The sequence below is a fragment of the Olea europaea genome, chromosome 15 (assembly GCF_002742605.1).
Source record: "Olea europaea var. sylvestris chromosome 15, O_europaea_v1, whole genome shotgun sequence".
Classification (NCBI taxonomy): domain Eukaryota; kingdom Viridiplantae; phylum Streptophyta; class Magnoliopsida; order Lamiales; family Oleaceae; genus Olea; species Olea europaea.
This window is the reverse complement of record NC_036251.1, coordinates 20,686,592-20,701,227: the sequence shown is the minus strand read 5'-3', so window position 1 is coordinate 20,701,227 and position 14,636 is coordinate 20,686,592. Positions and strand designations below refer to the sequence as shown.

Below are 14,636 nucleotides of genomic sequence, written 5' to 3'. Positions count from 1 at the left end.
TTTTTTAATTTATTCTTTAAATATTTCGTTAATTATGTATATTATTTAATTCGATTATTTATTTGAATAAAAATAATAATATTTATTCGATTTTTCGTTTCACAATTTCTTTAATTAATTATCTTAATTGGTTAGGTAAAAAAATATTATTCAATTTAATTTATTCTTTTAATATTTCGTTAATCATGTGTTTTATTTATTTCACATTTAATTACTCTATTTCGATCATTTATTTCAATAATATTTATTCGATTTTTCCTTTTACAATTTCTTTAATTCATTATCTTAGTTCGTTAAGTAAGAAAAGTATTGTTTTTAAATTTATTCTTTAAATATTTCGTTATTTATGTATATTATTTATTTCGATTATTTATTTGAATAAAAATAATAATATTTATTCGATTTTTCGTTTCACAATTTCTTTAATTAATTATCTTAATTGGTTAGGTAAAAAAATATTATTCAATTTAATTTATTCTTTTAATATTTCGTTAATCATGTGTTTTATTTATTTGAAGCGTATATTTAAGTAGAAAAGAACAAAAATTAAAACTCAATTTAATTTATCTTTAAATATTTCTTTAATTTTCTTAATAAATTATTTCTTTTATTTTTCATTTTATTTCTTAACAACACACACACAACAAAAAAAAAAAAAATTATATATATTTGACGGACCCGGATTTGGGCCGGTTAGCCGGACCCGGACCAAATCCGGGTCCGGTCTGGTCCGTAACGGACCAAATGGTCTGCTACGGACCAAACCGGCGAGCTCGCCGGAAACTCCATTTCCGGCGAGCTCCGCCCCTTTTTTTCACTTTTTTTCAAGATTTTAACCTCAAATTCGATATTTTCTTACATTTTAACTATAGAAACATGAATTTAACCCATATTCATATCCTAAACATTCAAACTTTCACAAATTCAAAGTAGTTATTTATAGAAAACATGTCTAACCTTCAAGAAAATGACGGTCTCCGGGGAATCCGAGGTGGCTCTAGTCTTGGTCGAAGTTGGTGAGGTCCGGGCAGTCCGTAGGCGACGTCGACGGTCGGTAGCTGATTTTTCCCTTTTTTCTTTTCTTTTTTCTCTCTATTTTCTCTTCTCTTCTTTCCTCTAAATGAGGGTATTTTCGACCCTACACATTTTTTTTTCATTTTTTTTTTTTTTTTTTTTAACAAATAACTTGGTCAAAGGCTATTATGGAAAACATACCGGGTGAGGCAGCCATTGCCGACCATTTCCTCTAAAGATAATTGGCTTGGAGATGAAAAGGTTTGATTCTACTTTACAAAATAGATCACAGAATTGATTTTTTCCGAAGAAATTTGTGGGGATTAAAATCAGATTTTTATTAGGTTTTGATCGAAGTTGATGAAATTTGTAGTTGAAAAGTTGTGCAACCTATAAAATATGTGGTTGTAATGAATCGTTGACTTTGACTTAAATTAAAATCTAAATTTTAATTTATTTATTTTTCTACTACATTTTCCTCTTGACTTGTTATGTTAAGAAGATGAATCCATTATATCTTCTCCATCAAGACCCTTAATATTACGGGAAACATTAATCAAGGGGTCTGAAATAGTATTTAGAGCTAGCAACAATGTATTTGATCTTACTAATTACTCTAATTGATGAATTCTTTTGGGACAACCTAGACTAGAGGTTGAGCAAATCAATTTCAGGCAAATCTCAACTTTTTGCTGATTCCAAATACATTATTCACTCAGAGTTTGCTCAAGTTAACGTATAAAATTTAACAGTTATTCTATTTGTACAGAAAATATGTATAGATAGAATGACAGATGAATGCGATTTGAATTTCAAATCCATGGATAATTCAGAACGTAATTGGTCAAACAATTAAAAAACTAAATATTGAAGCAAAACCTACTATACTTGTAAATTTTCAATATTAACATAAAAAATAAAGTATTTATCTTGTGTTAATATAGTACTTTAGCTATGTAATCATAATCCTTGTTCATGTACCAATACTGTTTGTATATAATAAATGTGAGTGACTAACAAAAATTTATTTGTATAAATTTGTTTTACTCATTAATATTACAGTACTTCAAGTTACTATATATAGTCATGAATTATGTTATGGGACATGCATAAATTAAAGCTCAATTAACCACATAGTGTTAACAAGTTGAAAAGCCTTTGAAATGAAAAGCCAAGAACCCATAGATTTAGCAATATCACCAACATATAATGCTTAAAGTAGTAAAAGTGCAAAAATAAAGATTAAGATAAATGAATTTTGCTCTTAGACCCATAGTTCTATCAAGATCGTGATTTTGTATTCTACCAAGTGGATAATGCTCCAAGCACTATAAATCCATCATTCCAACAAAACCAAGATCAAATTACTCCCGAGGTCACAAAATGATATAGGTTGGTAGAAGTAGCCACCCTCAAAGACAAGCAAGGCAGATCACAGCACACCAATGCAAAGCCATTGACCCCCATAGGGCGTTCTACTACTACATCCAGGGAGCGCTCTACCACTACGTCCAGGGAGCGCTCTACCACAACCCCCAAAGGACGCTCTACCGCTATCCCTAGAAATCATTCTACCACTAAGCGAAATTCTCAACGGGAATGATATTCCTTGTCCAAACACTTAGCCATAAAACCTTTAATGAATTGACAAGGTTACATGGCCGCTGATACAGGTACAATCTTCAGACGGGAAGTTAAGGACTCATCACTCAGAACGTGGGTGTAGTGGGAATACCATCGTGGGACACGTGGCACCACAACCGCCCAGCGGTTACCTAGTGCCTGATATCTATAAATACCCCCGGATGTGACACAGGTAAGGGATTTTTTCTGGCTCCCATTCTCGTTTTAGCCATCTGAATTTCAAATATATTCTTTCCAAGTCTGAAAACTAATTCTCACGCCGGAGGTAAAACGGGGGAGAAAGCCCCGCCTTCATTTTTCAGGTCTTGCATACTTGACGGAGTGGTGGAAACACCAAACATTACCGGGCAAATAGAAGGGTGTTGAATCACCGCCCTTTCATTGGCGCCGTCTATGGGAAAATTCATTTGAACTAAAATGCCATGTCAAGAAGACGAACAAGAAGTGATACTCGCCTGGTTGGGAACACGGCAGAGATGGAGTCGGAGTCAGTTGCAAGGGGTCATGAACCACCACCGCCCCGCAGTATGTGACGCAGAGTCAATTCAGCGCTTTGGAAAACCAGTTGGTAGCAATGATGGTGCTTTTACAAGACCAGTCGCAGAGAACCACCATCCTTCATTTAAGCCCGACGGAAGTGACGAATCAACAACCGCCTCAAGCGCCACTCGCGGTTGTCCCACCCACCTCTCAGCGGGGAGCGGGAGACGCGGGAGCCCCAATGACTGTAGCTCAACAGCCCCCGCAAACCACGGTAGACCTGGAACGAAAGATGGAAGAAATCATGTCACAGAAGATAGACGATGCGTTGTCCAAGAGAAAGGATAGGCGGAGATAGATGGTTTTGGAGGAAGACCCGTTCGCGCCAGAAATCATGACGGTCCCTTTGCCTAAAGGCTTCAAATAGCCCATGATTGAAGCCTATGATGGAGTCACGGACCCGCTTGACCATCTACGAACCTTCGTGGATCTGATGAGACTTTATGCCGCCCCGGACGCAGTGATGTGCCGATCCTTTCCCCCCACGCTCAGGAGGGAGGCTAGGGACTGGGTAGCAACCTTGGCCCCGCGCTCCATCAAGTCATTTGATGAGCTCTACAGGAGCTTTGTGGCTTATTTCCTAAGCAGCAAGAGGAAGAGGAAGACAGTCATTGGGTTGATACAGATCGTACAGGACAAAGACGAGTCATTGCAGGAGTACTTAGCCAGGTTCAGCCGGGCGACTCTTGGCATTAGAGACCTGCAAATGTCCATAGTGGTTACAGCCTTGATGAATGGAACGCGAAACCGGGCCTTTAAGATGTCACTCTCCAAGAAACCCCCAGAGTCTATACATGACCTATTAAAGAAGGGAGACAAGTATGTCGATGCGGAGGAAGCGGACAAGGTAACTAAAAATCTCAAGGATGGAAGGGAGACGGAGCTAATAAGCGAAAAACATATGACGAGCAAAGGCACAATGATAAAAATAAGCCGAAGAATGAACGCACGAGCAAGGGTTATATCCAAGACTGGTCAGTCAGGCAAAAACGAGAGGAGGTCAAGACACCCACCCCTTTGAACATCCCACGAACAAAGTTATTGATGGAGATACAGCACATGAAGGAGCTCGAATGGCCCAAACCAATGCTAACCCCTTCGGGCAAGAGAAATCAAAGTAAATACTTCCATTTTCATAGAGATCACGGGCATGATACCGAAGAATGCCTACAGTTAAAGGAAGAAATTGAGCGCCTGCTGAGACGGGGGCTATTGGCAAAGTATGTGAAAAACGATAAGGGCAGGCAAAGGGTAGAAGGTATACCCCTACTAAGAGCAGGAGTGATAAACATGATCATCGGAGGAGTAGCACCGGGCGGCGACTCAAATTCAGCTAGGAAGAGTTATGCGCATTCAGTAGGGGTCTGCTCTATACAGAAAAAAGAAAGATTCAACCAGAGTATAACTTTCGATAAAGAGGACTTGATTGGTGTAACTCACCCCCATGATGACGCCTTAGTAATAGTAGGAGATATTGCAGATTTTGACGTGAAGAGGGTGTTAGTCGATGGAGGGAGTGCGACAAATGTCCTCACCTGGGATGCCTTCTTGGGTCTAAAAATCCCCCAAGAAAGGTTGAAGGTGGTGACTACCCCCCTACAAGGCTTTGGAGGGGCAACAGTGATACCGGAAGGGACTGTAGAGCTTTCAGTCACGCTTGGGACATACCCAGCGACAGTGGTGATCGTGACTAATTTCTTGGTTGTCAAGACCCCCATGGCTTACAACGCTATCTACAACCGGCCATTTCTAAATGCAGCTGGCGTGGTCCCATCGACATACCATCAAATTATGAAGTTCCCAACCAGCAAGGGGATCGGAAGCATGCGAGGAGACCAGCATGCATCAAGAAAGTGCTATGTGGATAGTATACAAGCCAAAAGCCCACCATCAGTCATGATGCTGGATGTAGAACTCCCGAGGGAGCGGATCTAGCCGCTTGATATGATTGAAAAAATCTTTATTGCCGAAGGAAAGGAGTTTCTTGTTGGAACAGGTCTGGGATCCGAAGAGAAGGAAAAATTGGCGAAGTGTCTAGCTGGAAATTTGGATGTCTTCGCTTGGAACCCTAAGGATATCCCGGGGATTAGCCCAACTGTCGCGCAGCACCGCCTCGGTGTCCAGCCAGGGGCTAAGCCAGTGAAGCAGAAAAAGAGAAACCTTGCCCCTGAGAGGCAGGCTGCGGCCAGAGCAGAGGTGGAAAAATTGCTACAGGCGGGTTTTATCCGAGAGGTGCAATACCTCGAGTGGTTGGCAAATATTGTACTTGTGAAGAAGTCAAACGAAAAATGGCGCATGTGTGTAGACTATACTGGGTTGAACAAGGTATGCCGAAAAGACTCATACCCACTTCCCAGAATAGATCAACTGGTAGACGCAACGTCGGGTCATGAAAGGCTCAGCTTTCTAGATGCATTTTCGGGGTATCATCAAATTTCAATGGCCGAGGCCGATCAAGAGAAGACGTAATTTATCACGGACTTCGGCACGTACTGTTACACAGCCATGCCATTTGGCTTGAAAAACGTAGGAGCAACGTATCAGAGGATGGTGAACAAAGTCTTTCGTGGGCTAATCGGAGGTGTCGTAGAAGTCTATGTTGACGATATGGTGGTCAAGAGCGCCAGAGCCAATGACCATGTGGCCTGTTTGTAGAAAGTGTTTGACGTTGCCCGACAAAACAGATTAAGGTTCAATCCAGAGAAGTGTGTTTTTGGTACCGCAGGGGGAAAATTTCTAGGTTTCATGATCACGCAAAGGGGCATCGAAGTGAACCCAGACAAAATTCGGGCAATCCTAGAAATGAAAAGCCCCACCAGCAGGAAGGAGGTTCAGAGGCTGACGGGGTGGGTAGCGGCCTTAAATCGTTTTATGAGCCGGACGGCGGACAAATGCTACCACTTCTTCAAAGCTATAGGGGGCTCCTCCAATTTTGAGTGGACCCAGGAATGCGAAGAGTCTCTTAGGAACTTGAAGCAGTCATTACAAGAGCCCCCGATCTTGACCAGCCCATCTCCTGGGGACGTGTTGTGTCTCTACTTGGCAGTATCACCAAAGGCAGTCAGCGCGGTCCTGGTGAAAGAGTTCTCGAAGGCGCAAAAACTAGTCTACTATGTGAGCCAAGTATTGAGGGGTGCAGAAATAAGATACAGCCTGACTGAACAGCTGGTGTTTGCATTGATTGTCGCGGTCAGGAAATTGAGGCCTTACTTTCAGTCTCACACGGTACAAGTAATGACTGACCAACCTATCAAGCAAATTCTACATCGGTCCGAGACCTCTGGGAGGTTGTTGAAATGGGCCATCGAGTTAAGCGAGTTTGATATCGAATTCAGGCCAAGGACAGCTATTAAGGTACAGGCTTTAGCAGACTTCATCGTTGAACTCACCACCCCGCCCGAGCTCCCACCAGGGGAGCAGGCAGATTGGAAAATTTTTGTCGATGGATCTTCAAATGACGAAAGATCCTGGGCGGGGATCATAATGATAGGTCCGAATGAGGAAGAGTTGGAATACTCACTGCATTTTGAATTCCCTGCTACAAATAACGAGGCCGAGTACGAAGCAGTAATCACGGGTTTGGGATTGGCAGCCAGACTCGGGGTAACCTCAGTGGAAATTTGCAGCGACTCTCAGTTGATAATCGGGCAAGTGACGGGGGAATTCGAAGCAAAGGACGGAAAGATGGCTGCATATTTAATGGAGGTCAAAAACTTGCAGAAGGGGTTCACTAAGTTTAAGATAACTAAGGTCCCTCGAAAGGACAATGAGCGAGCGGATGCGCTGGCTAAGCTCGCATCAGCCAACCCTAGACGACTGCGTCGCACAGCCAGTGTGCAAATTCTGCGACAACCTAGCATCCAACACGTAATCGATGTTATGAATGTAGAGAATGAGGAAAGTTGGATAGACCCGCTATTTGAGTATCTCACAAAGAATAAATTGCCAGAGGATGCTCTCACAGCCAGAAGGCTAAAAGTTCGGGCAGCCTCATTTGCCATCATCGATGGGCAACTCTACAAGCGAGGCTTCACAATGCCATATTTGAAGTGTTTGCGACCGATAGAAGCACAGGAGGTGCTAGTCGAAGTACATGCGGGAATTTATGGCAACCACCAAGGGGCGACTACCCTTGCGTTCAAAACGCTTCGACAAGGATATTATTGGCCCAGTATTAAGGAAGATGCTAGAGAGTTGGTGAGAAAATGCGATGCATGCCAACGCCATGGAAATCTGATCCACATTCCAGCCGAGCAGCAGACGGCAATTTTCGGGGTGTGTCCCTTCTTCCAATGGGGGACAGACATCTTGGGACCTTTGCCCCTGTCAAAAGGACAAAGGAAGTTCTTGTTAGTTGCCGTCGACTACTTTACTAAGTGGGTGGAAGCTGAGCCCTTGGCCACCATCACGACTGCAAAGATACAGGGATTTGTCTGGAAAAATATCATATGCAGGTTTGGTATACCACGGGTAATCATTACAGATAATGGAAAACAATTCGATAATCACAGTTTTAGAGCCTTCTGCACAACCTACCACATCGACCACAGGCTGACTTCAGTTGCTCACCCGCAGGCAAATGGGCAGGCTGAAGTGACCAACCGAACCATACTGTGGGATTTGAAGGCAAGGTTAGAAAAAGAAAAAGGACTTTGGGCTGAGGAGTTGCCCAATGTACTATGGGCATATCACACTACCCCCGAGAGTCGACCGGGGAGGCCCCATTCAAACTGCCCTTTGGGATGGAAGCCGTGGTTCCGGTTGAGATCTTAAGCGAGACAGGAAGGATGAAAGTCAAGCAACCCGACGACGCAGCAACTAGGGGAGAACTCGACCTCCTCGAAGGGGTAAGGGACAAGGCGGCGATAAGAATGATGGCTTATAAACGAAGAGCCGCTGAGTACTTCAACCGGAGAGTGAAGCTAAGGGTCTTCCAGCCAGGAGATCTCATTCTAAGAGATGCAGTAGCGGCAGGACACCCCCCCACCAAAGCTTGGTCCAAACTGGGAAGGCCCGTACGAAGTAATTCTCAGGCTGGGAAAGGGAGCTTACGGCTTGAAAGATATAAAAGGAAGGTCGCTAGGTAGACCATGGAATGCAGAACACCTCAAAAAGTATTACCAGTAGAACTCAAAATGTACGCGCCGGCTGCGCTTTTGTAAATATAGTAGATTAGGTTGCATTGTTTATTTTCTCTATGTAATGCCTCACGAAGGCACCCTTAGTTGTAACAATTTATCTTATTCAATGAAAGACTTTGGCGGTGATGGATGATGAGGGCGCTACGGAAGGGCCAGCCTAGCTGGGACGTCCCGGTGCGCCTACTGAGCTCACAAGACCAGGAATTTTTTATGCTAACAGACAACTTTGAAATCCACGCCCATCCCACTAAGACATGCGGTCGACATAGCCTACGCGGCTAGGTGGAGAGCCTTGGAAAGTCAAAAAATTGGCTAAGACCCTTAACCACCAAATCACCCCCTGCGGTCAACATAGCATACGCGGCTAGGTGGAGAGCCTTGGAAAGTCAAAAAATTGGCTAAGGCCCTTAACCACCAAATCACCCCCTGCGGTCGACGTAGCCTACGCGGCTAGGTGGAGAGCCTTGGAAAGTCAAAAAAATTGGCTAAGGCCCTTAACCACCAAATCACCCCAAACGGTCGACATAGCCTACGCGGCTAGGTGGAGAGCACTGGAAAGTCAAAAAATTGGCTAAGACCCTTCACCACCAAATCACCCCCTGCGGTCAACGTAGCATACGTGGCTAGGTGGAGAGCCTTGGAAAGTCAAAAAATTGGCTAAGGCCCTTAACCACCAAATCGCCCCCTGCAGTCGACGTAGCCTATGCGGCTAGGTGGAGAGCCTTGGAAAGTCAAAAAAATTTGGCCAAGGCCCTTAACCACCAAATCACCCCCTGCGGTCGACATAGCCTACGCGGCTAGGTGGAGAGCTTTGAAAAGTCAAAAAATTGGCTAAGGCCCTTAACCACCAAATTGCCCCCTGCGGTCGATGTAGCCTGCGCGGCTAGGTGGAGAGCCTCGAAAAGTAAAAAAAAAAAATTTGGCTAAGGCCCTTAATCGCCAAATCGCCCCTTGCGGTCGATGTAGCCTACGCGACTAGGCAGAGAGCCGTAAAAAAAAAATTATATATATATAAACACTCCCCCCGCACCATCAAGCAGTAAAAAGAAAAATAACATGAGAGACGACATTTTAAAGGAACCACGCATCCAGTGCCAATAATATCGAATGAAAGACGTGTTTATACATTCGAAGAATTGTTGCCCACATCCCGAGCAAGTAGAAGATAACAAGGCTAAGCAAAAGTAAACACCAAAAAGGAAAAACTAGCAAAGAAAACAACAACTAAGAAATGCTTCAGCTCGAAGGAGAGACATCCCCACTACCACCTTGTGATGAACGACCGAGTGATCTGGACGACTGGGCTACACTCTCCTTCCCCTTGCGCTGTGCGAGAAATCTATCCAGGCCGGAGGGGTCTATAGAACGATGTTCGGCCATAATCAACTCCTTGGAGAGCTTAATTGATGCTGACATCGCCTTCCCCCTGTATGAGTTCAAAGCCTTAGCATAATCGGACGATGTCTTATACTGATCCACAGCCGCCTTGAGATCTCCAGCGTACTCATCTGAGGCCTTATACCTCTCAACCGCCTCTTCAGGAGCACGAGCCAAAACAGAACGTAGGTTGTCGATCTCCGTCTCTTGCTCACGAGCTCGAGCGTCCGACATCTCCAGAGATTTCCTCAAGGAGGATATTTTCTTCTTGTGGTGATGAGCCTCCTTTTTCTTTTCTTTAGTAAGAGTTTTTAGCTTTGAGACCAGGCGGCGATTCGACTCAGCGAGTCCGGTCTGGAGGGCCACCACCTAAAAAAATATATATATATATAAGGGGAAAAAGAGTGAAACCACGAGTTAAAATCTAACTTAAAAGGCGAGATCCAACATAAAAGAAATCTCGAAATGAGAAACATACCTTCTGAAGGTAAACAGCCGCAGCCCTTTCAATGTCATCTGCGCTGCGCCCTGCAATCGCTCTGGATCGAGCGGGGGTCACCAACGATTTAAGCACCCCCATCTCATGATAGCCCCGGGTGGGAGGAAACCCATAGTTAGGAAGCGAGTCATCGCGCTCACATCGCGCACGACTAGGAGCTCCCGGCCTAGGAGCTGGAACCACATCACGAGGCTCATCTAAAGGCTGAGAAGTCTCGTTGATCGTCTGAGACTTTCTCCCAAGGTCGGCCCCCCTCCTTCTCTTTGAAGGGATAGGCAAAGGATCCACCTCACCCTCCTGCCCCTGGTCAGGCATGGAATCCATGACTCCTTCCAGATCAAGCTCGGCCCCTGCACATGTAAGTTGAAATCGGTTAAGCTCACAAGGTAGAGTACAAAAAAAGAGGGGGGGAGAGAGGGTGGGGGTAAACATGAAAGCTTACCATCAACGAGGGTAAGGCCCTCATCTCCTCCTAGCAGAGTTCTCAATACCTCATCAAGATCAAATTCCATACCTGAAACAAACATCCAAGCTCATTAGTCTCGACGAGCTAAAGGCAAAAATAATAAATGAACTTGTGTGCATGCGATAAAAAAAAAAATAACATAAACGACCTACCGATTGGACGACTCATCCCCACTTTCAACATGTTCTTCATGGTTAGGACTGACCCTAAGTCAGGTGCAAAAGGCGGTACATCAACCAAGTCCTGGATTTGAGCTTCTAGAAAGGGAGTAACTTCTACTTAGCTATTGAAGAGACGAATTTGGGGGTGTCGCCAGTTTGTGTTAAAAGAAAACTGACCTTTTGAAGGCCGGACGAAGAAAAATCGGGACTTCCATCTGCTATTCAAATTCCTAAACTTAGGGAATTGCATAGGTACCCTAGTGGTAAAATAGACAAAGGCATTACATTGAACTAGCTCATGCATTTCGAAGACACACCTGAAAAGATCCATGGAAGGTGAAATTCCCTTTTTGAGACAGACATACAGAAAATATAACGCTTTTCTTCATGCATTAGGATTAATTTGACTAGGAGTAAGGTGGAACTCGTTGAAAATCGACACAAAAAAGGGATGAATGGGGAACCGAAAACCCCTGTCCATAACATCCTTGTACACGGCTATCTCACGGGGGTCGGACCTGGGGAGCCTTTCTTTAGGACCAGGGGCTCTATAGACCTAATCATCAACCCGGTCATACTTACCTAGACATTTTTCCAACTTAAGTGGCGAATTGTAGAGACTATAACTTTTTGGGATATCTAGGGGGACAACCTCACCGGCCGGGTCACGCCCGATTTCCAAATTTTGGCTTGGAGATTTAGAAGAACCAATGTGTCTCTTTGGGAGATTTGGAACAAACGGCTGAGAATCAATTGAATGAGTTTCACTATCAATATCATAAAGGGATCTGCCGGATGAAGGGGGCGAGTCACTACAAGGGCGGATCGAAGGATCGGATAAGCCACGGGACTTAATGGGTGGCGAGGAACGGCCAGCCCGAAGGTCGACCAGCCAAGGGGCTGGTCGACGGACCAGCCCCTTGGCTGGTTTGGCTGGTCGGCGATCGACCCCCCCGTGGGTCGGTCGGACTCCCTCCGACACCCTCGGACGAAGGTCCGGTCGAATCACTACACCCCCATCACTTTTTTCATTGGAAGGAGAAGAAAGAATAGTTTTATACATGACAACAAAGATGATGAAGAGAAGAAATTTAAAGCAAGACCTTGGATTTAAAAAGGAGAGGAAATTACCTTAGAAGAGAGGAAGCCTAGGATGTTGAAAGAAAATGAAAGTGATTTTCTAGAATGAGAATTACCCCCCTTTTATAACACTAGAATTCAAATTTTTTGGGGGGGAATTGGAGGGAAATCTCCCTCCAATATTAAAACCATTGGTGAGGATCCATGTGTATAGTAGAATTGCCACTCGATCGAGTTTATATAATTCGATTTGCTAATACGAACTATTCCTTTCTCTTTATAAAAAAAAAAATTCAAACCAACCTAAAATTGCTACCCCTTGCCGAAAACATCGACAAGGGGTAGAGGGGCTAATGATATAGGTTGGTAGAAGTAGCCACCCTCAAGGACAAGCAAGGCAGATCACAGTACACTGATGCAAGGCCATCGACCCCCATAGGGCGTTCTATCACTACACCCAGGGAGCGCTCTACCACTACGTCCAGGGAGCGCTCTACCACAACCCCCAAAGGGCGCTCTACCGCTATCCCTAGAAATCATTCTACCACTAAGCGAAATCCTCAACGGGAATGATATTCCTTGTCCAAACACTTAGCCATAAAACCTTTAATGAATTGACAAGGTTACTTGGCCGCTGATACAGGGACAATCTTCAGACGGGAAGTTAAGGACTCATCACTCAGAACGTGGGTATAGAGGGAATACCATCGTGGGACACGTGGCACCACAACCGCCCAGCGATTACCTAGTGCCTGATATCTATAAATACCCCCGGATGTGACACAAGTAAGGGATTTTTTCTGGCTCCCATTCTCGTTTTAGCCATCTGAATTTTAAATATATTCTTTCCAAGTCTGAAAACTAATTCTCACGCCGGAGGTAAAACGGGGGAGAAAGCCCTGCCTTCATTTTTTAGGTCTTGCATACTTGACGGAGTGATGAAAACGCCAAACATTACCGGGCAAACAGAAGGGTGTTGAATCACCGCCCTTTTTGTACGGGGCCATATACCCCGGTCGATGAGCGAAGCTGAAGTCAACCAAATAATACTTACCTGGTGCTGGCTGCACAAAATGCATTTCTGGATCATGTATAGCCTGAGCAAGCATTCGAGCATCATGCGTATTTTTGATGTAGCCAGCAAGTACAAACGTGAAACGTAAATTGAAATCACACGTCGTCAACATATTTTTGGGTCGATACTCCTTTACGGCCTGTGAAGTTCAGACGCTGTTGTTGTGGAAGCACAGCATGCACATGAGTTCCATCGATAGCACCAATACAATCTTGAAACAGTGGATTCTTAGACGGGTTCGACCTGTGGGGCTTGACATTGTTATTATAATTCGGACTAGGGCATACAAGCCATGTCGATAGCATTACGACAGCACGTAGCACCTCTTTGAAGTAGTGTGACACTGTTTGCAATGAGTGATTAAATATTGTCGTCACCCTTTCCCATGCGCTAATATGCACATGAGCATTCCGACTTTCTCGTATATATCCACCTGGTGGCTAGTGCACAATCCGTATTCATCATGTAGAATATGTGCAAATTGGCACAGCGTCTGGAGGTACATGTGAAATTCTTGGTAGCACAGTTGTCCATTTCTGTTCATGGCCTGCATCATAATCATGTGGCCATTTCGGGACAACGGAAACCTTCTAACACGGCTTCATTGTCAACGATAATAGTTATGCACATTGCTATCTACGATTCTGTAACAGTTATCCCATGCTGTTACGTCATTGGCCAGTTGGTTGAAGAACTCCTTCTCTCCTACTTCTTCCCCCTAATCGAAAATCAATAGTAGCACGAAGTTGAAGTTAAGATTATCCATTGTTCTGTATATGTCGTTGAGCAAGATTATACTCCTGGCCAAATTCTTTGGTTCTCACAGCAGGAAATTGTCTAAGTGACTTGCAACTTGAAACACATCTATGCTCGGAGCCTGTGATTTATACACCAATGCACAAGGGTGGTACAATATGGAGAATCTCCACAATATGTTGTTCTTATCAAATTTAGAAAATGATGAGTTGCATGACTTCAGAGACATGTCATGCTTTTTTGGGCAACTATTTACTTTTCCCACTGTTTGTGCACTATTTGCCTGGGAGACTAACATGCATGTCCCAATCATGATAAGAAAGTGACCCATATAGGAGCAGATGAAGACAAACAACACGTACTGACATACATACAAGTCATTAATACACGTTTACAATAAACAAGAAAGACACAAGAAACAACATATGTTCTGGGAGGAAAAGGAAAAATTACACTAGCACGTGGGAAACATCAAAATCCTAATGGAGTGATTTGTTACGCTCATTAAACCGCCACTCAATCCATTCAAATTTCTCATCTGCATCGTTCATGACACTGAGCATATCCCGTTAACGCTTTTGTACCAGGAGTGTGCAGGTGTAGAAGTACAAAGGTGTCTGACTTTGGAGCCTTCCAGTCGCCAGCAACTCTTCGACACATACAGACTAGCGTTCTTGTTCGAAGATGTAATTGTATTCATCTTCGCGACCACTTCCTCAGCTGCACTGGTTGCCCGATCTAGAGAGAACAACAATTCTCGTGCCGAAATTTTCTTAGTTTTTCCCTTTTCCTAGGTTGTGGAGGACTTCCGTTTGTCGCCGCTTTTAGACCTAGACATGTATGTGCTTACTGAACCTGATCGTATATGTCCCTCAGCGTTGGA

The 14,636-nt window shown here is 44.1% G+C and overlaps 2 protein-coding genes across 2 annotated transcripts; both read left to right on the top strand.

Moving 5' to 3' along the window:
* Window positions 1-4,242: 4,242 nt before the first annotated feature.
* LOC111411368 lies at window positions 4,243-5,133 on the top strand. The gene has a single exon (XM_023041908.1). It carries the CDS (start codon window positions 4,243-4,245, stop codon window positions 5,131-5,133), a length of 891 nt encoding a protein of 296 aa, XP_022897676.1.
* Window positions 5,134-5,703: 570 nt separating this feature from the next.
* On the top strand, window positions 5,704-7,971 carry LOC111411367. Its single transcript, XM_023041907.1, has 2 exons — window positions 5,704-5,845; window positions 5,939-7,971. Exons 1-2 carry the CDS (start codon window positions 5,704-5,706, stop codon window positions 7,969-7,971), a joined length of 2,175 nt encoding a protein of 724 aa, XP_022897675.1.
* Window positions 7,972-14,636: the final 6,665 nt, after the last annotated feature.